The sequence below is a fragment of the Artemia sp. Qi Xiang Cuo genome, chromosome 8 (assembly GCF_049724085.1).
Source record: "Artemia sp. Qi Xiang Cuo chromosome 8, ASM4972408v1, whole genome shotgun sequence".
Taxonomy (NCBI): domain Eukaryota; kingdom Metazoa; phylum Arthropoda; class Branchiopoda; order Anostraca; family Artemiidae; genus Artemia; species Artemia sp. Qi Xiang Cuo.
In genome coordinates this window covers 68,407,811-68,432,360 of record NC_142801.1, presented here as the reverse complement: position 1 = coordinate 68,432,360, position 24,550 = coordinate 68,407,811, and the positions used below count along the sequence as shown (strand labels likewise).

General features: G+C 33.3%; 1 protein-coding gene across 1 annotated transcript in view; it reads left to right on the top strand.

Annotated features, from left to right (window-relative positions):
• LOC148949743 (zwei Ig domain protein zig-2-like) overlaps positions 1-23,902 on the top strand; it is a 29,410-nt gene extending 5,508 nt beyond the window's left edge. The window contains exons 2-9 of the mRNA XM_089093084.1: positions 3,565-3,699; positions 5,372-5,426; positions 8,090-8,131; positions 10,718-10,911; positions 12,553-12,745; positions 15,537-15,754; positions 17,384-17,506; positions 23,666-23,902. Coding sequence (XP_088949210.1) covers positions 3,595-3,699; positions 5,372-5,426; positions 8,090-8,131; positions 10,718-10,911; positions 12,553-12,745; positions 15,537-15,754; positions 17,384-17,506; positions 23,666-23,677 — 942 coding nt within the window. The 5' untranslated portion in view covers positions 3,565-3,594 and the 3' untranslated portion in view covers positions 23,678-23,902. The remainder of the gene's footprint in view (positions 1-3,564; positions 3,700-5,371; positions 5,427-8,089; positions 8,132-10,717; positions 10,912-12,552; positions 12,746-15,536; positions 15,755-17,383; positions 17,507-23,665) is intronic.
• Positions 23,903-24,550: the final 648 nt, after the last annotated feature.

Genomic DNA, 24,550 nt, shown 5'->3' with positions numbered 1-24,550 from the left:
TGGGCTGTATATTTGCACATAAGGGGGAGGGCAAAGTATTTGAGCAGTTTGAAGTCAGAAAGCGATTCTTACTTAATAATATTTAGAATAATTGTACCTAATTTATTTTGCATACAGACCATCTATACTTTATCCCCGCCCTCCCCCCCCCTAATTTGCAAATATACAGTCCAACTTTGTTTTTAGAGTAACGAAGAAACCGATTTGTTCTCGAGTTTTACATATCGTAAACTTAAGTGAGTGGCGTAGAATACATAAGTACCGGAATTTTCATGGAGAGAGGGCCGGATTTCCCGGTATTATTTAAAAAAGATCAGAAATTAAATTTTAAAAATAAGTTTTTTCAACCGAAAGTAAGGAGCAACATCCAAACTTAAGACGAAGAGAAACTATTATGCATATGAAAGGAGTTGCCCCTTCCACAAAACCTTGCTCACATCGTAAACTTGAGTGAGTGGCGTATAACGCACAAGTACCGGATTTTTTCACGGAGAGAGAGTCGGATTTCCTTGTATTATTTAAAAACGATCAGAAATCAAATTTTTAAAAATAAGTTTTTTCAACTGAATGTAAGGAGCAAAATCAAACTTAAGACGAACAGAAATTATAACGTACATGAAAGGAGTTGCCCATTCCACAAGACCATGCTCTTTACGCTAAAGTTTTGACTTTTTGTCCAAATTCTTTAAGAACGATTTCTGAATCTCAATGGCCTTTTAATTAGAACAATAAGCTTTGTTCTAAAATACTATAAAAAAAATTAGCGTAAAGAGCGAGGTCTTGAGAAGGACGCAAACCCTTTCATATACGGAATAATTTCTGTTCCTTTTAACGTTTGAGGTTGCTCCTTACTTTCAGTTGAAAAATTTGTTGTTTTATTTTTATCTTATTACTTATAGATAATATTTTTTAATGGGAAACCTACGGAACAAGTTTTTTAAAGAAAAGTGAAGAGCCTCATTAAACCAAAAATGAGCAAAACCAAAGTGAAATAATCTTCAAAATAAAAATTATGGAGTCTAATAAAAAAAAATTATATAAAATATTTTTTTTTCTATGAAAAAGACTATGTCAATAAGAAATGAGTAGAAATTTATTTAAAAAACTTTTTCTACAAAACAAGTTTGTCAAAGAAATGTAAACAGCTTCGTTAAGCCAAAGATAAGTAGAAATAAATTCAAATCTATCCGGACTTATTATTTTAAATTTTCTCGGTACCTTTTGTGCCTCCCTCCATGGTTCAGGAACCGGCATCTAATATCGCGATTCGGCTTCCCTGATTTACGGGAAAAAGTGACTGTGCTTGCGGGGAAGTTGTTGTTGTCTGCAGGTCTTACTACGCACCATAATTTATGTCGTTTTATGTAAATAATTGTTAAGTGTGTGAGTTTGCTTTTTTTTTTCTTTTTTTTTGTTCTTAATGTACTCCGCTTCTTTTTTATATTGGGTAATAAATAAATTATTATTATTATTAAATGATTTTCCAAGCGTAAAACTACCACAAATCCCCAACAATAAATGAATTAAATCAAAAAAGAATAGAAATTACATCAATAACCGATTAAAACTCAAAGCAAGCAAAAATTAACATGAGTAGGGCTGACAACCCCACTCCTCCTCAAGATAAGTAAAGTGCAAATTATGTTCTGGTCTTGAGGAGGTGGGGGGGGGGTTCAGCCCTACTCATGCTAATTGTTGCTATTTTGAGTTTGAATCGGTTATTTATTGTAATTTCTGTTCGTTTTGGGTTTAATTCATTTATTTATGGTGATTTGTGGTAGTTTTACGCAGGGAAAGTTATTTGAATTCATTTCTACTCATTTTTGGCTTAACGAGGCAGTTTACTATTCTCTGACAAACTTATTTCTTAGAAAAAAGATTTTTATACTTATTTCCGTTCATTTTTTATTGACATAGTCTTTTTCATATAAAAAATATATCTTTTTATTTTTTTTTTCTAGACTCAATAGTTTTTGCTTTGAAGATTATTTGACTTTATTTCTGCTCATTTTTGGTTTAATGAGACTCTTTACTTTTCCTTTAAAAAAATTTAACAAATACTATCTGTAAGTAATTAAATAAAAAAAACAAGTTTTTCAACTGAAAGTGATGAGCAACATCAAACCTTAAAACGAATTGGAATTATTACGTATATGAAAGTGGTTGCCTCCTCCTCAAGACATCGATCTTTACGCTAAAGTTTTTTTTATAGAATTTTAAAACAGAGCTTATTGTTATAATTAAACGGCCATTGTGTTTGAGGAATCGTTCTTAAAGAATCTGGACAAAAAATTAAAACTTTAGCGTAAAGAGCAAGGTCCCCCCCCCCCTTATGTGCAAATACATAGCCCAAATTATATATTTCCCATCTATTATGTCACTAGTCTTTTTCTTGTCTCGTGCTAACCTGAAAGAAACTAACGAAGAAACCGGTTTTGTTCTCGAGTTTTACAAAGCGTAAACTTGAGTGAGTCGCGTATAATACACAAGTACCGAAACTCCTTCCCCCGACGGAAAAAAAAAATCAAACTAAATTCTCAAATTTGCAAAGCCTTATTTTCCACGGGGGGAGTATTTTCCGCGGGGGTTATTTTCCGGGGGGGGGGGTGTTATCCGCGGGGAGTATTTTCCAGGAGAGGCGTATTTTCTGTGGGGGGTATTTTCCGGGGAGTTATGGATAGACCTGGTTTTCAAGTATGGAAAGACCTAGAAATGCTTCCAGGGGCGAAAAATGTTTTTATTTTTGTGTCCTTGGTTCTTCAAGAATTTCTTTTCCTATATATGTGATTAGGTTTTTCCATACAGAAATATCAGTAATTCAAGTTTATTAATAGTAAAAAGTACGTCAATATTGTTTTTACAGGTAATAATCTCCCCTTCTCCCCTTCTTTTCTGCGGAGGTTTTAATATGCACTAATTAAGCAAATTATTTTGGTAATTTGTTGCACTCTATTTTCTCTGTTAATTTTTCTAATTGTTTCTTCCTCTCCCCTTCTTTTCTGCGGAGGTTTTAATATGCACTAATTAAGCAAATTATTTTGGTAATTTGTTGCACTCTATTTTCTCTGTTAATTTTTCTGATTGTTTCTTCTATGTTTTTCTTCTTGTTTTTATTATTTTTTATAATATTTTTTCTAGTTATTATTCATTTTCGAATTATTCTAATTATAATTACTCAAGGCCGTCTCCGTGGTTTTATTCGGGAGGGGGGGGTTACAAATAAAACTTGAAACACGTTTTTATGCATTTTATTACGTTTTTACAAGACGGACAAACATTTCGGAAGGCTTTCAAACCCCCACCCAGCCCCTTCCCTAGATACGCCCCTGTTATTTCTACTCTATTATTGCTACTACTGATCATTGTTTTCTTATCTTAAATATTACTTCTGTACTTTTTTCTTATTCTTCTTCTTATTTTTATTAGCGCTTTTTTTTCCTTTCCTTCATTCTTTTTATCGCTGCATTGTCTTTTAAGTCTCTTTACGGGGACTTCCAAGTCTTACAGTTTGATGTAGACTTGGTAACTTCCAGTGCATCCTAATTCTTTTTTTGATTATTTCAGATTTCAAATACCAGTTAGTTCCTTTGAAGAATGTCAATTAAATACTGTTTTCCTGCATTCGTTCTTCTTTTATCACTATTTTCATCATCTGCTTTTCCAAGAAGCATATCAAGCCGAAAGCTGGCTGATTATCGGGTAAGTGTAAAATTCTAAATTTTGCAGTTTTATGCAGGGCTTTCAATTTAAGCTACTTCTTCCATTATTCCCCGAATCATTCGGGGTTTCCACAAGTTTTTCGTAATGAAAATTGGTTTCTTCAAGATCTTCCAGAACATTAACCTACGAATGAAAGGGCAAAATCCAAATCATTAATTTTTGTTAACGTTAATTTTTGGGGTATTTATAGAGAGACCAATTTTCTTTGGTTTAAATTTGGGGAAAATCGAAAAAATTCAGGCATATTGGAAGAACTACCTCAAGTTCAACATATGCAAAATAGTCTCTTTTGCAAAGTTTTCGTATACTAGGTCCATCGTATACTTGTAGATTACTTTCTAGATTACCTAGTTTATTAAGGTAACTAGATAAATTAGTTACCTAGTTTACGACTATTTTACGACTTCACTTTACTTTGCACCCCATCCCGCCCAAGGTGAATCTGGTTTACTTAAATGGCCGTTTAAATGACCGTTTTTTTTTTCTTTCCATTTTTTTCTTTTTCTGCAAAAAAGTCAGAATTTCTTGTAAAAACTAAGCTTCTTGCTTACGTGTCGTGAAATAGCTGTATTTTTGCTAATAAAACATCATTTATAAAATTGAAACTAAAGATCAGTATTAAAACCTAAAATAAACAAAAAAAAATTCCCTCTTATGAAGGAGGATGTCACTCCCTTTCACTCAGGTATAAACATATCAGCAGAATAAATAGAGCACAGATTAGCTTATGCAAGTGTCAAGTACAGACCCTTTAATTTCCAGGAAGGCCAATTTATCGTTCAAAGCGTATCAGTAGGCTGCTATTCAATCGCATATTTATTCAATACAAAAGCATCAGTTGGGGGGATAGGGCAATTTGCCCCCCCCCCAATTGTTCCCCCAAAGATTTTGAAAAAATGTCGTTTTGTGTAAAAAAAAATCATTGAAAAAAATGAAAAAAACAAAAATCGCCCCACGCCAGAATTTGAAATATACATTTTGCCCCCCCCCCCTCCCCAAATTTTGTGTATTGAAGTAACAGATTGAAGATCCCATAGATTTCTCATACCAATAAACCCCGGGTATAACTGGTATTTGATTGTGTTTTTTCCAATGAAGAAGTTGTATACTATATATATGCCAAGTTTCACGATAAATGAGTATCCCGTGATAGTGAAACCCTACTCATTTTTATTGGGCAAATCTTTTACAAATCTTTCTCACGGTTAGAATAACTAATTAACCTTTGACTGCCTATTTAAAAAGGAATGCCAATAGCAAACTTTTCCCAGTGCGTTAACAAGAAGCTTTTTCAAGCATATTTTTTTTCCAGCCTTAGAAGCGGAAACACAATTGAACTAAGCATACTCATATAGCAATGAAAAATTGTTCTGCGCAAAGCAAAATTTGACTCTTTCAGAATCTAGCTTTAAAGTAATTAATGAACGCCTGGCATGGAATGTCTTGAGCAACTAACAATTTATAATTGATTTTTGCGAACATAAATAATAATCGCTCATAGTTTTATTAGTGACAGTTAAATTAGGTTAACTTTACCAAACTTTACTTTTTAAGCCGAACCTGATGAAGAAGGTCTGTGTTAAATAATTGAAAAATACTCTTTTTAGCTGATAGAAATTTTCTGAATTAATCTATTAATTCTGTGTTTTAGGACCAAAAAGGGTATGCACGATTGGAAGAGTTGCTAGCTAGAAAACAAAGGAGTGGTAAGTCTTCTTTTTTTCAAAAATATGTTTAGCAGAATGTTTTGCAAACTAAATTCATACATAGCAATGTGAAAGCAGAATATCATTCACAAATAAGCAATATTCATTTACTTCTGAATCTGTGTTTTTGCGTGCTTAGATAATAGCGGGATTTTCAGAACAACGTCTTAGCTTATTTCGGTGACACCTTTTTTTAGGTAGTCTAAACTGATGAATCGCAAAAAAAAAGAACAAATTTACCATTTAATTTTTAGGACTCTATAATTTAAACACTGCCTTTTTTAGACTAAATTTGAAAAAATAGGCCCTATGTGATTTCTCCCTAATTAAGTTTTCCAAAAAGGAAATACAAGTTATTATCCTTGAAATTTATGTGATTTTGTTTTATCTATTAGCGAAAAAGATAAATGGGGTTAGACGTTAAACAGTTTTGGAGAATAAATTTTTAACATGACATTTACACAATTAAAAATGAAATTTATTAAACCGAATCATAAGCTATTTAGAAAACTTATATCCATTGAAATTACCATGGCTCTTAGGGTATGTTTATACCAGGCATTGGCGGTTAGTACATAGATGGCGTTACATATCTTGTTTTCCATTAGTCCAATTTTAAGTTGCTTTCGACAGTTTATGGTTCATTTACGCATTGCTGAAATCCGTCCGAATTTAGCGTGCGGAGATTCCGTCCATTTTCGTGCTTGAAAAATTCTCTAGCTTTCTGCAACGATTTGATCAAACTAGGACGGATTCTTGGCAAGGTTTTTAAATGAATAACACCATGACTTTGGAACATTAAAATCTTTGTTGTTTCAGACTGAACTACTTTTTATTTTTGTCTTCTGTGCCTCTTTTGCAGTATAAGCACTGAAGAGAGTTAAATTAGCCAATATTCTTCTTTTAGATCTTGTCCTCATCTACACGATGCATGTATTTGAATAATTTGCCTTAAAATTGTCTTCTGGTCTATCGTTCGAAAAGATACGGATGGATTCCCGGATGCATTTCCGTAATTTGTAAAGGAACCATTAAACGTGCGGACCGTTGTAAGTTTGAATATGGAATAAAAAAGCATCATCAGTGGAGTTTTTTTTTCCTCTGCCATAACACTTGAATTTTATATTTAGCTCCTTAACAGATGGATGTGCCAATATTTACCAAGAGGTTGATCCGCATAGCCCAGTACCCCAGTTTGTAAATACCCCAGTTAAAATAGTGTTCCATATAATTGATGAATTTAAATTATTGAATATTTTAAACAATATGCAAATAAATTCAAATTTAAATTATTGAAAATTGGAAAATAATATTCAAACAGCTAATTATATTACAGAAATAATTAATAACCCGTTTTAAATTAAATAGCTTAATGCACTAAAATTCTTCTCAGTTTTCCCAGAATTTTTTATTTTGCGTCGCTAAGCGGCATCTAACTTTACAAAGTGCGGAATATGTTTAGTACGTGAGATGGCAGCACTTATACAAAACGACGCAATCATATTGAAAGAGTGATGCATCGTAGATTCCCTCAAATATCCATCGTGAGGTCAGCATGCATGGAAGAACTTTAAGTATAATCATCAGCAAAAATATCTTAAAAAGAATTCGCTGCGCGTCCCTGGTTAATGATATAAAAGCCTTTTAGGATAAAGTGGAGTTTTAAATTACTTATTGATTTCAGCTTAAGTAAAATTGTATGAGCATTCGACATTTGTCGGAAGACTTATTAGTTTAATGTTTATGTTTTACCTAAGAATATGTAGAGCTTCATTTTAGCTGCTTATCTAACTTTGTAACTGTAGAATTACTTTGGCTGTCTTTTTGTTTATAGATATTGTTTCCGCTTATTGTACCTCCTCTAGAGAAGTTTCTGGAACACAGTAGTCATCACGTAGGCTTGTGACGATAAAATACTGCGCTGAAAATTTTTTCTAAGAAAATTAGAAAAGTAAAAAGTTTTAGAAAAAATTCGTAAAGGCTTAGGAAAAACAAATTAGGATTTTTCTCCAGGTCGTTGTTTAGATTTCAATCATATACCTCTGATATGGCCGCCAAATTCTAATTTATTAATAATTGGTTGAAAAAAAAACAAGCGATAAGTTTGACGCACAAAAAATCTTCCGCGTTTAATTATTATTTTAATTGTTTTTTTTTTATGGAGCGGTAAATTTTGCAATACAAAAGCTATGTAAAGTTCGTCAATTTTGTTTGTTGGTCCAAGGTTAGAAGCTGTTGCTTCTTACCGGGAAATTTTGGATTCTACTCCCACCCCAGCAGTGTTTTTTTCAAGTATTTATTTTTAAATCGATTTTTCTTACTTTACATTTTTAAGCAAACACTTCACAACATTTTGGTGACGCTTCGTTTCATCATATAAGTAACATTTTGAAGTGTTTTATAAAAGCATTCAAAGTAGGGCACTAAAATAAACTACAAAAAAAGAACTGATTAATCACAATGGGTCTAGAGAAAGGTAAAAAGGGGATTTCAGGGTTTTGAACCCTCATCCAATTAAGAATTTGGATAGAAGAGGGATTTTTTTCAATTGAAAATATTTTTTGGAAGTTTCATAATATAATTGTATTAAAGTAAACCACTAATCTTATTATTTTTGTCAAGATAATTCTATATTTTAAATTATCATTCATTCTTATTTCAAGCTGCTTTTGGAAAATATGATGATGGAAATATGATGTCGAATAGTAAGTTGAAAAACTATATAGAGACGAAATTATGGGGTATGGATTTGAATGAATATGGGGTATGGGGACGGCTATCAGTGAGAAATATTGTGTGGTTGAGAGAAAATCCTCTCCCTCGAGATTGATCTAAAGACCAAAAAGAGAGAAAATAAACAGAAATGAGTAGAGGGCACTAAAAGGAAAAGAATCTAAAAGGAAAACGAAATTATGGTGTTTGGATCAAAATTGTTGTTGTTTTAATAACATTTAAAAAAAAAGAAAAGCGACCCAATTTCAGGTGGAAGTGGTTGTACAACATTTAAACATTGGTTTGTCACTCGAATGCACATAATTATCCACTATTTATTTATTTCTAACCTGTCATACAACACAAAAAAGTACACAGAGACGGAGTACATGGAAAAAACGACAAAAAAAGGTATAAGAGAAAGAAAAAAAAGAGACATCACAACATTTATTAAAACAATTAGTAAATAACATATATAAAGCATTGAACAACTTTTACATACATTCAACTTTAAATATCTCTGTATAAGAAGGGGATACCATGGATGAAAACTAATTTTGCGATTGTGTTTCGAAATATGTTTTAATAGAGCTATTGCTGGGTCGGTTAATTGTAATTGCGGATTAATACTGAATTTCAAGTCGATGGGGGAAGTAGATATTTTGCAAATTTGAAACATACTTCTATTAAATACTGCTAATATATACTATTAACCGCTTGTAGCGACATCTTTATAACGTCAAACCGAACTCATGTGTGTATATTACGCAGTTTACGCTTTTTCAGTAGTATAACAGTGAACAAAAAGTTATATAACGACTTTTCACTGCTATATCATTGTTTTCTATTGTTGTATTAATGGATTTGCAACTAACTTATTATTATTATTGTTTTCTATTGTTTTCTATTGTTGTATTAATGGATTTGGAACTAACTTATTATTATTATTGTTTTCTATTGTTTTCTATTGTTGTATTAATGGATTTGGAACTAACTTATTATTATTATTGTTTTCTATTGTTTTCTATTGTTGTATTAATGGATTTGGAACTAACTTATTATTATTATTGTTTTCTATTGTTTTCTATTGTTGTATTAATGGATTTGGAACTAACTTATTATTATTATTGTTTTCTATTGTTGTATTATTGGATTTGGAACTAGCTTATTATTATTATTGTTTTCAATTGTTTTCTATTGTTGTATTAATGGATTTGGAACTAACTTATTATTATTATTGTTTTCTATTGTTTTCTATTGTTGTATTAATGGATTTGGAACTAACTTATTATTATTATTGTTCCCTAAATAAATCGACTAAAAATACAATATTTTCCCTCAGATACTTCAGTAACTAAAAAAATCCTAGAAAGATAGTTCAGAAAAGCGTAAAAATAAGAAATTAGAAATCCTAAGAAATTAGTAATCCAAACAACCGAAAATTTGCGAGACAACCTACAGCAAAAAATACTTCTAAGGGCCAATTTATCCACCTCCATACTCTTTGCATTTTAAGCTGAGAGTCCGAACCCTTGCCGTTTCGTTTTTAAGGATTAAACTTGGAAGTTTAGCATTAAGAGACACGGACCATCTTACACAGACCCAAGTGGTTAACGTCCATAAGAGTGCAAATAAAGCATTTAAGGTGGGATGTCTTGCAATTAGATCATGTTTTCTATGTGTGGGGATTCTTATACTTTTAGAATTTCAGGCCATCCCTGGTTCTACTATTTCTACCTAAGAGTTATTCCTAGAATCCTGAAACTGACTAATTTTGAAGATTCAAGCGAAAACCGATCGTTTTTGTTAATAAATATAAAAACAGAAAACTGTAATTTAATAGTTTATTTGAACGCTATAACTGTCAAGCAAAATTTTAAGAGAATTTATTTACTATCCGTGTCAATAAGAGACACGGACCGTCTTAGACGGACCCCAGTGATTAACGTTCATAGGAGTGGAAATAAGACATTTAAGGTGGAATATCTGCAACTAGATTGTGTTTACAATGTGAGGATTGTCTATACTTTAATATTTCGGACAATCTTTTAAAAATTATTTATTAAAATAAATTTGAGACTGTTTCAACTGTCTAAATGACATCGAGGTAAACAAATATATGTCTATTTTTGCTGCGTGACCTGAGAGCAAGACTATTCTGTTAAATAAGGAGCCAAAATTCTTGGAGATTCTCTGCCATTAAGCGTTATTTTTCCGCTTTTTTGAATAGTCTGTGTGGCTATGCGGTATAATCGTCTTTTGGATAGCGACAGAGAAGTCAGTTTTGCTGTCATGTTAACACTTTTCCTGGGAGTGAAATTATCCTATTCCGCTTATTTATTTCCGCTATCGTTAACAGCCTAAAAAAAATCTACTGATTTCCTACAATTTTGTTAGGTGAGCTACGGATCGTTCGAACAAGAACGTTCAAAATCTTTAGCCGCATTTTTCTTGAAAAGTTTTCGAGCTGACATTTCTCTCAGTTCGCGATTTATTGTATCCAATTTTTGCGTCTTTGAACTAATTCGAAAATACTTAAAATTTCCGCACGTTGTTATCAGAAAACATTTTATTTTTAGGTTTGACATCTGAGGAAAGAGATAAAGATGGCGAAAATATTTTGAAACGTAATGGTTTTATTAAAATTCACAATAAACTCAAGTACCGACATGTTGTGAGGCGGAACGGGAGTCTAGTCCTTGACTGTGATGTCTCAGGTCAGCCTCCGCCGTCAGTTTATTGGCTTAAAAATGGAGACCAACCCATCTCTAAAGTAATTACTGATTATTTAATCCCTCAAACCTGGTCCAGCTCCACACCATTTTTAAAGTAAATTTTAAATGGATGCCAAAAAGATTTTTTTTTTTTTTTTTTTTTTTGTATTTCGGTTATCATAGTCCAAAGAAAGTATAGTTAAATAAATCTTTCACTCCTTCTCTGCTAATTTTTTTTTTTTAGAGAGAAATGAGTGAAGAAGTAACGTAAAGAAAAGTAAATAAGAGGAGGGGTAACAGAATGATAACTCTTTCTCTCTACTGAATTCCTATTGGGACTAGACTGCAAGACCTCCGAGGAAAATTGTCCCTCAAACCCGCCCCGCACTCCTCCCCCCAGTAAATTAATTGGGAGTGTCCAATAATTTAGAGATAACGGAAAGAAGGGTGTACAAGAGAATGGATAACCGATGGCTAACCCTTCATCTCGACTGAATTTTTCGGAATTGGTTTGCAGGACCTCTGAGGAACGTTGCTACCTCAAAATGCAGTTTTTGTGGTTTTTCGCAACAAATTGTCATAGGGTCTAGTCCTGGCTTTCAACGACCTGGTTTAGTTCCCTGGTGACCTCAAAAATCATTTTCTTTTCAAGAGCCAAGGCTTTAATGAAGACATTCATCACACTTTATTGAAGGCGTTGTGGCACAATTTCAGTGACATGCTGCTATATGGTGGCGCTTTATGTTGCTAAAGATAGAACCCAAAACCTTGAAAAAATTTTGCATAGGCTGTGCTACGAAAGCTAAATGTGAGATTTTGGAAAGCATTATATCTTACTATAGCCGTGAATGTCCACAAAGGTCTTAGAGAAGGGGAATTCCCTCCCATTATTCATTGAACGTTGCGCTACGAGCGCTGAATCTGAGATGCTGGAAAACATTATAACTTGCTATAGCGGTAGATGTCCACATGACGAAGAGGAATTCACTTCAAAAAATTCTTGAACGTTGCGGTACGAAAGCTTAACCTTAGATGCTGGGATGCATTATAACTTATTGTAGCTATGGTCGTAAGGAAGAGAATTCCCTTCCAAAATGTTTAAACGTTGCGCTACGAAAGGTTAACCTGGGATGCTGGAAAACATCATAACATATTGTAGTCCACAAGGGTCTTAGGGATGATCATTCCTCAAAGAACTGCTTGAACGTTGCGCTACGAATGCTTAACCTGGGAGGCTGGAAAACATCATAGCTTACTGTAGCTGTGGATGTCCACAAGGGTCTTAGAACCTGCATTTATGAATCATCCCGATTTTACGATCAAATTTTGCTTCAAATATAACATGTGCAATTATATGGAATCTCCCCTGCGTTAGCGAGATAGGAGCTCCCTTGCGCTATTTAAAAAAAGAGTAAAAAATCATGTATAAGCGTTACAAAAGAGTATGTTTTCTATTCATTAATTTTTTTTTATGATGGGGTGGTTTCACCAGGGGGAAGGAGCAGGAAATTATTTGGTTAATTATTTGGATTGATGATTATTAAGATCAATTGTGCTTCACCGCATCCAGGAATGGATTGAGATGTTTTAGTTATTTACGATTTATTTGTTTTATTTTTTTCAAAAAACCCGTTGAACTTGAACTAGACTTGACTGTTTTAATGGAAAATCCGTTGGTAAAATAGCTTTATCTTTTATAGGAAGAATCAGACAATGAAATAGCTACGAACCAAATCAACCAATACGAATATCTGACGTCTGGTGATGGGCTGGCAAGCACACGATCTCAATTCTTTATTGATTGTGCCACGTCAGATGATGAAGCAATCTATAGTTGTGTAGCGGAAACTACAAAAGATAGAACTGTGTCTAGTACATATGTTAGAATTACTGGTACGTATTTAAACACGGCTGCAAAGCTTTCTTGTATTTTACTAGATCAAATAGCTAAAAGTGTTGGCTGAAATTAGGCTAATTCAAATAGACTATTTTCGTAAATTATTGATCTTGCCGTCATTTTCAAGAAATCTTCTAAATCGCTGTGTCTAACTGATATTGCATTTCAATTAAATTGAATTTTATTGAAACCAATTTAGCTCTCTTTCGAAAAAGTGAAGTAACATTATTCATCAACAATGCATACTAGTAGCCTAATATACTTTTCAAGTTTTATACTACAGCCAAGGCTTTTCAAGTTTTATAGTACAGCCAGGGGCTGAGGGTACTGGATTTGAACCCCCCCCCCTCCGAAATTGTTGTCCGACCCGTAAAACAGTAACACAAAAGCATATAAGCAAATTTCCGATGCATTTTTACCCCTCCCCCCTCCCTCCCCGAACGAAAATCCTGAATACAACATATGGTTGAGTACAACATGTGGTTCTAGTTAAAGATTAAAATAAATTTCAAAGGCATTTGAGAATTTGCAGAAAAGTATTTGAACGTAATTTTCCAAAGAGTTTCCATTGCATTTCATATATATATATATATATATATATATATATATATATATATATATATATATATATATATATATATATAACATGCAGACGCTAGAAGAACGTAACAAACACTGTCTTCCAAAGTAGGCTACCCCAATCTAGGAATGATACCAGACAATACTTGTACAATCTGATTAAAACAATCTCTAACGTAGCTGCTTCTATAGATGTTTTCAGAAAATACTTTTATAAAAAAGTATTCCTGATTAAAACAAAGAGTGAAGTTGACCACTCTTGACCTTCTTGAAAGGGGAAAGTTCCGAAATCTTCTGAAAAATTGCAGTCACATTATTGATCAACAATGCATACTCGTAGCTTAATTTCTTTTTCAAGTTTTAGAGTACAGCCAAGGCCGTATCCAGGGGGTGAGGGTACCAGGTTTGACCATTCTCCCGAAATATTTGTCAGACTCGTAAAAAGTAAGAAAAAAGCATATTAGCAAATTTTTGAAGTGTTTTTTTTTTTGCATCCCACTCTAGAGCGAAAATCCTGAATACAGCTTCGAGTACAGCATATGGTTCTAGTTAAATGTTAAATTAAACTTCAAAGACATGAGACTTTGCAGAAAGTTATATTGAACGCAATTTTCCATTAAATTTTTCGTTTTGTTGATTAATACGGTAGCAAAAAGATGAACATACCAATCGATATATCTTTTAACGCACTTTTCAAAAATACAATCATTACGCATATAAATTCCATTTTGAATCTTTAAAGGAGCCCTAAAAGTTACAGTTCTTTATTATTTATCTAAAGAATTAAGGCCAAAACACAACATTCCAAATAAATACAAAAAAGATAATAAATAATAATATTGAACTATCAATCAGTATCCTGAAATTGTTCTTTTCTACAGCTTCTTCTTTTTGTTATTGGTCCGAAATAAAATGGAAAATTTTACCACAAAGATTAGCGCTTCAAGAGCCACCCGTGAAATATTGACAAAGGTTTTGAAAAATAAAATGGTGAATAATTACACAGTAGAAAACAGCTGTGTTGACAAACAGAGGTTTTTTAACAAAAAGAACAAAGGTCTTGAAAAATAAAATGGTGAATAATTACACAGTAGAAAACAGCTGTGTTGACAAACAGAGGTTTTTGAGCAAAAAGAACAAAGGTTTTGAAAAATGAAATGGTGAATAATTACACAGTAGAAAATAGCTGTGTTTACAAACAGAGGTTTTTGAACAAAAAAGAAAGAAGGTTTTGAAAAATTAAATGGTGACTAATCACACAGTAGAAAATAGCTGTGTCGACAAACAGAGGTTTTAGAACAAAAAAAAGACGAAATATAATTGTCGAAATTGGTATAGTGACAGTTTGGAGAATCATACACATATTTAAAATTCTATTAAAACTTCAATATTTGACTATCAATATGACCTCTGCAATGTTATGCAAATTTGGGTAATGATGGGTGCCATAAAAAAAGAAAAAATAAGGGTTGACAAACAGAGGTTTTGAAATCCAGAAGCAGACCCGCGATGACACAAAAACGACAACTTATGGGAATGTAGGGGGGGGGGGTATATTATCCAAAATTTTAGAGGAGGACTAACTTTTTTGTGCTATAGATTTTTCAATTAGCATACGAAAAAGGGTATTTTTCAGTACAAATACCAAAAAAAAGGTGTTTTCAAAATCAAGGTGGGAAGCGCGCAATTGCTAAGTAAGCTAATTGACTTTAAGCTTGACGGCTTAACTGGTACAATACTCCTGAGTACCTGAAATGACAATTGAACAGTTATGGGTCAAAAAAAGTTTCCATATGCTAGATGGTGTTTGTGATTATTCTTTTCAATATGCCAGCTTCCAGTCTTAAAAATTTCCATACCTTTTGGCAATGGTATGGAAAAAGGTTGGTTAATGTAAAAATTTGAAGGTTTGGACTGTTACGAAATGACCAAGTTAAAGCTGGTTAGCATTAGAGTATTGTTTTATTCACTTTTGCCACTTACTGCCCCTAGGAATTTTTTATAGTTAGATACCGCTCTCAACTTCTATTGAATAAAATAGCGCAGTGAACAAATTTACTTCTTTATCGAAACAAAATTTCTGGTGAGACTCCACTGTTTTAGAACGCGATTGGTTGTTTTGTGACACCAGTAAAAAAGAACGATGAGTCACAACATCGTTTACGAGTAAACTCTCTATGGTTGCTCTTCAGACATACTTTCTTTTAGGCCCTGGTCCTGATCCAAAAAAATGCAAGCCAGAATGTATTAAACCAAGAATTCATATGTGGTCAGGAACGTATGTACATGAGTCTGGAAAAGATGCTCGTCTAGTATGCAGAGCTACCGGACCTGATGTAGAAATTCAGTGGTTTGATGAAGAGAATGAACCTCTTTTAGATCAACCTCTTTCAGAACCTCTTTCAATATATACAAATAAATACATTGTAAGTATTCACTTTTGAGTTTCCCTGCCTTCTAATTTGATACACCTCCACAGAAAAATTTAACGCGGCCCAACAAGATCAGCGTTGCACCGCAATGCGTTGCACTCGCAACTTTGACTTTTGTTCTTTTTATCCTTTTTTAAAGTTATTTTAATTGAGTGTCTTGTGTTGTATTTTTTTATTTAAATAAAGGATCTGATTTGCATTTTTTTTTAACTAAATACCGTCAAGGGAATGTTTCTTTGAATGTGTTCTTTTTTTATCACCTTTTTTTTTGTCAAAAATCAATTATTATTTTTATTGGTGTCGTTGGATAAGTTGGATTCAAAGTTAACTGAAGAGGCTTGCCTGGGGTTAGGTCCTTTCGCTCTCTTGTGCGGTTGTTTTGACTTGTCTAAGGAAAGTTTCTTCGTATGATTGTATGTTAATTAATGTTCGTTAATGAATTTATGTAAGTATATGTAAATTGATGTCTTCAAGTATGCTCATATCTATGTTTCTTTTCTTCTTTTATGTCCTTTTTCTTGTGTTACTCCACTATTTATACATATTGTATAATGGGTTACAAATAAATTATTAGTTCACAGTAACTTTCAAATTGGAGAGAAAAGTTAAAACTTATTTATAATAAAAAGTAGGATATAATAAAAGGCGTATAATAAAGTACGTATAAAAGGCGTAGGCGTATAATAAAAGTACGAAGCAATTTTGGAATATTTGATATTTCATCGATGCCATGTCCATAGGTCGTATCGTATTTCTGAGAAAATTGATGAGACCTTTTGTTAAGCTGCTCTCATGAGTAAGATTAGTAGGGCGATGCAGTTCAGGAGGATCGAAGTAATAATGATATAATGATATGTATTCACAACTTACAAAATACAAGGGAAAAACTGTGGAGTAAACAAAAAGAAAAAAAGTTTTGTTGAACAAAGCGTCGTTTTTTTTTTTGGGGGGGGGGGGTTCATACATGCAGTTATTCACTAGTGATAATAAATATTAGGAATATTTGAGAATGTGTGTTCTTATGTAACCCAAATTGTTAATAAATAAATAAAAAATTCCAAAAATATTTTTAATAGAGAAGCAAAATATAAAAAGGAAAATAAGAAATTAAAAGTAAAATCACCAGCTCGGTCATGAACAATTATTCCAGTCGATTTTATTGCTGGCTTTTTATAAATCTTTTAAAATATTTTTAATATTACATCTATTTGGAATATTTTGTTACTTCGTCGCAGTCATGACCATTAGTCGTATCTAACGTTGTGAAATTTCTGATAAAATTGACAAAACCGTTTGCTATGCTTTTCTCATGAGTACTATTAGTAGGGCAATGTAGTTCAGGAGGATCAGAGCCTTGTTGAACAAAGAGTCATTTTTTTGGGGGGGGGGGACTTACTTATAACCGTGCTTGCTGCAGGACCAGACACGGGTGCCTCACCCGGCATCTCGAATAATGGATACGAAAAAAAATCCAAAAATATTTTTCAACAGAGAAACAAAATATAATAAAGAAAGTGAGAAAAAAACCGCCATCTGAGCCATGAGCAAATATCTCTGTTGATTATATAGCTGTCTTTTCAGAAAGTTTAATAATATAACTTAAAATTAATTTCTTAATTTCAGCAACTTGATTCCGGCGATTTGATAGTGAAAAACCTTGAATGGTCTGATATGGGTGGGTATTACTGCAGAGCAAGAAATGAATGTGGAGAAGACAAACAATTCACTTTCCTCTACCCAGTTGCTGTAAGTCGCTATTGCATACTTTCAATATCTTATTTATTCTAGCAGTTTACTTATGCTAATCTTTTATTTGTTCAGGTCTTTCTATATCCTTTGCGGTGCTAAGTCAGAGAGACTATTCTTATTTTTCAAGCGTTCTGTCTTTTTATCTTTCAAGTTGCTTGATTTTGTTATCATTTTTTATTTTATTATTTTTTAACTACAGGGTATTCTTATTCTTTTTGAGCCATACGATGGCTCTAGGAGATTATTTAATTGGGTCTCCAGAATCCCCCCCCCAAGATACGTTGCATTTTTCTATGGTAGGTCTTTGCAGGAAATATACGTCAATTGTAGTGCACAAACAGATAATTTAAATATAAAAATGCTGCAATTTGGCACGCTTCGTTCTTTTACTGGCTCAAAATTTCACACAAAAGAACCAATCAGGCTAGAATGAGTGCAAATAGACAAAAACTCGGTGCATCAATTACAAAGTGCATCATAAAGTGCACTGATGAATGCATCAGTGTTCATTCAGAGTTCATGGTGAAAAGACCTGTTTTGGATTCAAACCTATTGCAAAGGATTATATCAATGCAGACGAAAAAATAGCTTTCTCCTGGATTATAAACAAACCTGTGTGGCAAGTTTAGGTTTAATGAACTTAATTTACTATTATTCAGCGCTCGTTGCCTGACCATCACGTGTACTTCGCGTTTGTTGGTTTAAATTATTTTTGAAGTGAATTTATAACGAGATGAGCGTTTCCGAGCTTTTGTATTCACCGCTATTGAACTTTGTTTTTGAAAATTTAAGTGGTGTTGATGAAGCCGTTATTTTACGGAAAGGAGTGGAATTTTTTAAAGATTTTGAAACTGTTAAGTCAGAGAAAGCAAAGCTATGGAGTTTTGTGAATGAAAATGATCCCCCTGTCAGAAGGGGCACTAATGCAATTCTTAGTCACCTGCAAGATATTATAGACTTTATGAAGAAATGTGATGCCGATGGAAAACAGCTCCCTTGTTTTGTCATCAAAAGACCAACAGAAGTCCCTGTTATCTCTGCTACAGCGTTTACACACGTCACATCCAAGCTTACGAGCCTTGAACAAGCGATTTCGCTAGTTTCTGCCAAGATTGATTCGTACAATCTGAACTTTCCTCAAATACCTGTGATTAGCCAACCTGCTGCGTGTGATACGCATACTACAATTTTGATCTCCGATCCCCCACCTGAACATGGTGACCCGCTAAAGCGAAAATCAGTAATAGATTCAATTTCTGGACATCAGCTGGTGTCTAGAGTGCAAGCGACTAAAAAGCGGTGGACGGTGAATATTGAGAAATCTGCAGCTGAAGATTTTTGCAAATCAGCTAAGGAAGCTTTACCTGGTTCTAGTGTGAAAGTTTATCTAAAAAACACGCTGGTGTTATTCGAGAAGTCCCGTCTGATTTTGACCTTGAAATGCTACGGAACCAGTTTGGTATAATCGGGTCTAGTCGGTTTGGAACAAGCAAATCGGTTAAGCTTGAATTTGCAGACGCGATTACTAAAGGATCATTTCTGCGAAACGGTGTGAAGATTGGGTATGAAAACTTCCGTGTTTATGAGTTCAAGCAATTGCCAAAGTGTTGCTTCAAGTGTTGTTCCCCTGGACACTTGGAAAGTGCATGTACTAGTAGCGCTCCCAAGTGCGTTCGTTGTGCTGGACCTCATTTATCTACGAACACTGATCGTTGTATGGAATCTCTAAAATGGGCCTACCGTGGGGGATCTCATCCGTCTTACAGCTACGAAGCCCTGTGATTAAGAAGATCATTTATAACGTATATTCTGAAAAATGAATCTGGACATAAGTATAGTCTCATTTAATATTAATGGTACGAGAGATAAGGACTTTTTTATTGATGATCTGTATGTTAATTACGACGTTGTTTGTCTCCAAGAACATTTACTGACTGCCTTTAGCGAAAATTTTCTGAGGCGAAGCAGTGATCACGTTGTTTTTGTGCTTCCAGCTAAAATTACGGGTGGCCGCCATTCTGGTGGCTTAGCGTGTGTTTTTAAGAAAAATATTTCTGGTGCGAGTCCTGTGCTTTTCCAATCAGATGACTCTTTTCTTGCAGGGCGTCTTGGTAATGTTGTATTAATTAATGTATATCTGCCATATAATGATCGTTCCATTCGTTCACTTCAGAATTCATCTTGTGCTTGTAATGGTCTTAAAACTTGAATTCAAAAGATATCGGATAACGGGTTGCATTTTGTTATTGCTGGTGATTTTAATACTGATCTGGTTTCTGATAATGTAAGGAATGGTCAGCTTTTTGATTCTCTCCCGGCTTATAAAATTGTTCGGAAGTCCCATGATTATACGTATATTCACCATTCAGGTAGTAAATCAGACATTGATCACGTTATTTGTTCTGCAGCTCTTGTCTGCTCGCCAGTTACGGTTCATTTTGACCAGAATGATCTTGATCACCTTCCGCTGTCTTTTTGTTTATCAAAGTCTGTTGTTTGTTCTGGGAGTATTTCTAAGAGTCGTGGGGTACGTTCTAAATGGTTTTATAAGCCTGTTTGGAATGATGCGAATTTTTCTGTTTATCTTATAACTTTGGCTTCACTTTTAAGTACGATTTATGTTCCTTATCAGCTTTTGCAGTGTAGTCAGAATTTTATTTATGCTAAATATGAAATAGACCGATATTATCATTCTATCCTCTCTGCTATGAAAGAAGCTGAAAAAATTTCTGTCCCAGTTAAGCGAATCCGAAAAAATACTCAAAAGCCTCTTTGGTCACTTGACCCTAACCTTAAGGCCTGTAAAAACAAAGCTAAATTTTGGCAAAAAGTTAGGACAGATTTTGGTTGGACTAGGTCTGGTAATGTTTTCCTTATTAAACAGAAAATTAAATTAGAACTCAAGAAGTATCCAAAAAGTATACAATACCGACGGCTTGATTTTCCATCTTAACCTAAGGATTGGAGGAATGTAATTAATTCAAGTAAAACAGAAGATTCTGATGTAAGTAGTATTGATATTCCACCAAGTTCTTGGCATGCATATTATTCGAAGATTTTCTCCGTTTTGAATTATTCTGTTCATAGAAAGTTTGGTGAAGCGTTTGTTAAAATTGTCCCTAGATTTCTAAGTCAGCGCTTTGTTTTGCCTATATCGCGTTGTGAAGTTTTGAATGCTTTGAATCATCTGAAGTCGAAATCTATTGATACTGATTGTATCTCTAAAATGCATCTAACTCCCCAATGTGCTGAACTTGTGTCACATCTTGCGCTTTTGTTTCAAATGTGCTTGGCATCTTCTGTCGTCCCGGAAAGTGTTTTGTATGGCAGCGTGACTTCAATTTTAAAAAGAGGTAAACCGCCAACAGATTGCTCTTCTTACCGTCCAGTTTCTGTTTCTTGCAATATTAGCAAGGTCTTCGAGTATATTCTTTTACCTAATTTAACTCGAAATGTTTCTTTCTTTGGTGAAAATCAACTTTGTTTCAGACCTGGTGTGGGGTGCCAACATGCTCATCGTGTCCTTTCTTCTATTCTACTTTCTAATTCTTCTAAGGGTAAAGGCGTATATCTCTGTACACTTGATTTTTCAAGGGCTTTTGATTCTGTTGTTCTTAACCAGCTTGCCTTTTCTTTGGATTCATCTGGTGTTAATTTTTCGGTTATTTACCTTCTGCGGTTTTGGTATTCTAATTCTTACCTCCGCTTGAAATCTTTTCCAGAAACAACTATTAAACTGCTTCTTGGTGTTAGGCAGGGAGGTGTTTTATCACCAACCCTGTTAAATATTTTTATTTCTACTGTTCTGGATAAGATCTAAGGCACTTATTTTTCTGGTTCTACTGATGTTTCTTACATTGCCTATGCCGAGGACATTCTGTTGATTAGTCGTACTAAGTCTGCTCTTTCTGCAATGGTTTCCATAATTTTTCAGTCTTTCTTAAATACTGGTCTATCCTGAAATTTTTAAAAGCGTAAATTCTAATACTATTATATGTTGTTGTTAAATTCTCGGATTTGTGATAAATTCTCCGTACTTTCTGTTCCTTCCTCTCAGCGGCGTGTTATTCTTTCTTCTATTTCTCAATATCTTTTCTATAAACAGATTGTTACTGATTATGTAAAAAAACTTCAGTTCAGTTATTCAAAAATTGTAGCATACCGTGGAAAATATAACAGAAGAGATCTTGAGCGCTTATTCTCGACTCTTTCTGATCATTCTGTGCTTTATTTTTCAGGTGTGCATTCTGTTCTTAAGCTAAAGGATATAAAAAAGATTAAAGTTACTTATTTCAAATTTTGCAAATTTCTTCTTTCTCTGCCGCCATGGACTAGAAATCGGTATCTAGTTAATAATTTTTATGTTACGGATGTAACTCAAAAGCTCGGTGACCTACACAAAAAGCTTTCTGCAGATGCATTTTGTAAATTTGGCCCTGACCACGGTCTTTTACAGTTCTTTTCGTAGTTTAATTTAATTGCTAGTGTTTGTTGAGTTTTTTTTTGTTTTGTTTTTCTTTTTTATTATTATGTACTCCACTTGTACTACTTTTTGTTAGTTGTGGGTAATAAATGATTGATTGATTGAAAGGAAAAAACCATTGAGGTTTTTAAAAGGCGGAGTTCTATCTATCTAGAAAATCTCATTGTGATTGGATTGGGTAAAATATAAAAAAAATAACATAACATAACATAACATAAATAAACTAGTCGAATAAAAGTAATTTTTTTTTATATGAAAGCATAGGACAGTACCGCCTCTCTTCTCTTTGATTGAAATTTTAACTTTTTATGCAGTTTAATTGGGTTCTTATTTTCTGCTCTTTTATTTTCTTCAATATTTGTGTAGATTGGACCTTAAGTGAGGTAAGAGACATTATAGGGACCAAGGTTCTACCCCGGTCTTCAATTAGTTTTATGAAACAACAGAATTTGACCGGGGGTAAAATTGAAACATAAACAGATACCTTAAAACTTACAATAAAACATTTCCGGTGAGGAATCGAACCATGGTCTTACGCATTAAACCTTAAGATATTTGGGATATAAATAGATTATAGGCACCTTATATAGTTATGGAAAAATACTAAAGTTAAGTCTATATAGATTTTTTATAAAAACTCTATTAGTAGATTTCATATTATTTTTTTCTTAATATAGAATTTTTTTTTCTTTATTTTTTTTCTTTTCTTTTATTTTATTTATTTTTATTTAATTGATTTTTTATTTTTCTTTATTTTCTTAAGACTCTAATCTATACAAATTTGTTATGTCCCATCGAATGAACAAATGGGACTAGGTAAAACTGAAAGGAAACTGAATAAAGTCACTTAAGGACTCTGTATGCTAGGAACTGTGGGACTAAGTTTAATAAATAAAGCCCAGGGACGCTGGCCCTCCTCCAGTTTTTAGTGAAGTATCGAAAAGAGATCATATCAATAAAAAGATGGGAATTACTGTAACAAAAATATTCTTTAAAATGTAAATTTATAACTTACATAATACCTATTTTAGTGCTATCTAAAGATCCTGTGCTACAAATAAAAAAAAAATGTTCTAAGCAAATTAAGTTTATGCAATATTGTGGGAAAGTAGTAGATGGTCAACAGCCATGTACGTATGGAAAGTCCTCACCCCTTTTTCTGAATTACCAAAATTTTCAGGATTCCTCATAATTTTCAATAAATTTTGTTAAATTCAGTCGTTTTCTTATTATATTCCACGATTTTACCCAAATATTATATGCCCTGTTGTTTTGTTATTTCTGTCTTTTCTTTTTTTACTTTTACTTAACTCTCCCTGTGTTTTTAACTACCCCCACCCGCCCTGCTTATATAAGTTGTACAATATCGAAAAAAAGTTGATGATCAACAGCCATGTACGTAGGGAAAGCCCTCATCCTTTTTTTCTGAATTACCAAAATTTTCTGGATTCCTCATATTTTTCAATATATTTTATTTAATTCAGTCGTTTTCTTATTACATTCCACGATTTTACCCAAATATTATATGACATGTTGTTTTCTTATTTATGTCTTGTTTTCTTCCTATTTTTTCCGTAATTCTCCCTATGTTTTTAACTGCCCCTTTCCCTGTTTATATAGGTTGTACAGTATCGAAAAAAAAGTTTTTTCTTATATGTTATCTTTCTTTTTAGCCTGAAAGCTAACAGAAGTTGAACTCATGCCAAAGCAACAAGGTTATATCTATTCCTGATTTCAGTTTAATGCAGTCAGCTATTTTCCTCAAAGATGTCTTACTTTGTCAGAGTCGTACACTGTATTTTTTATATAATTTTGTATTTTAGTTTTTTTACTACCTCATTTTTTTAAGTTATTTTTAAGTTTTATCGTAGTTGTATATTTTGTTGGATATTAATAAGAAAAATTGCATTCCAAAACCTTTGTTTTCAATTAGAAAAAGAAGTAGTAAGACTATCTAAACTGGAATTTGAAGCTAATGACGCTCAGAGCTTAGAGAGAAGAGCAAAAACTGGTAATAGCAAAAGTATTTGTATATATTTTAACAAGGGATTAAAAGTATTCAGAAACTTTAAAAAGGAAAGCCAAAAGTTTGAAGCTTAGCGGACAATATTGGTGTTAGAAATCCGACTTGCTTCAATGATCAAATCAAACAGTTCGTGGTAACGAACTGTAAGTAAGGAGTGACCCGGCTCAATAGTAACCGAAACTCTAAAAAACGGATAACAATATATACATCAAAAGAATCAGCTTTTTGTGCTGATTTCACATATATAGGTTTCATCAAGTTTTGTCTTACCCACCTAAAGTTACGAGCCTGCGAAAATTTGACTTATTTTCAAAGAGAGGGGGAACACAACCCCTAAGAGTGACAGAACTCTAATGAAAATTACACCATCAGATTTAGCGTATCATAGAACCCTACTATAGAGGTTTCAAGCTCCTATCTGCGAAAATGTGGGATTTTGTATTTTTTTGCCAGAAGAAAGATCACGGATGCGTGTTTATTTGTTTGTTTTTATGGGATTTGGTTGTCTTTTTCCCAGGAATGAACGTATACA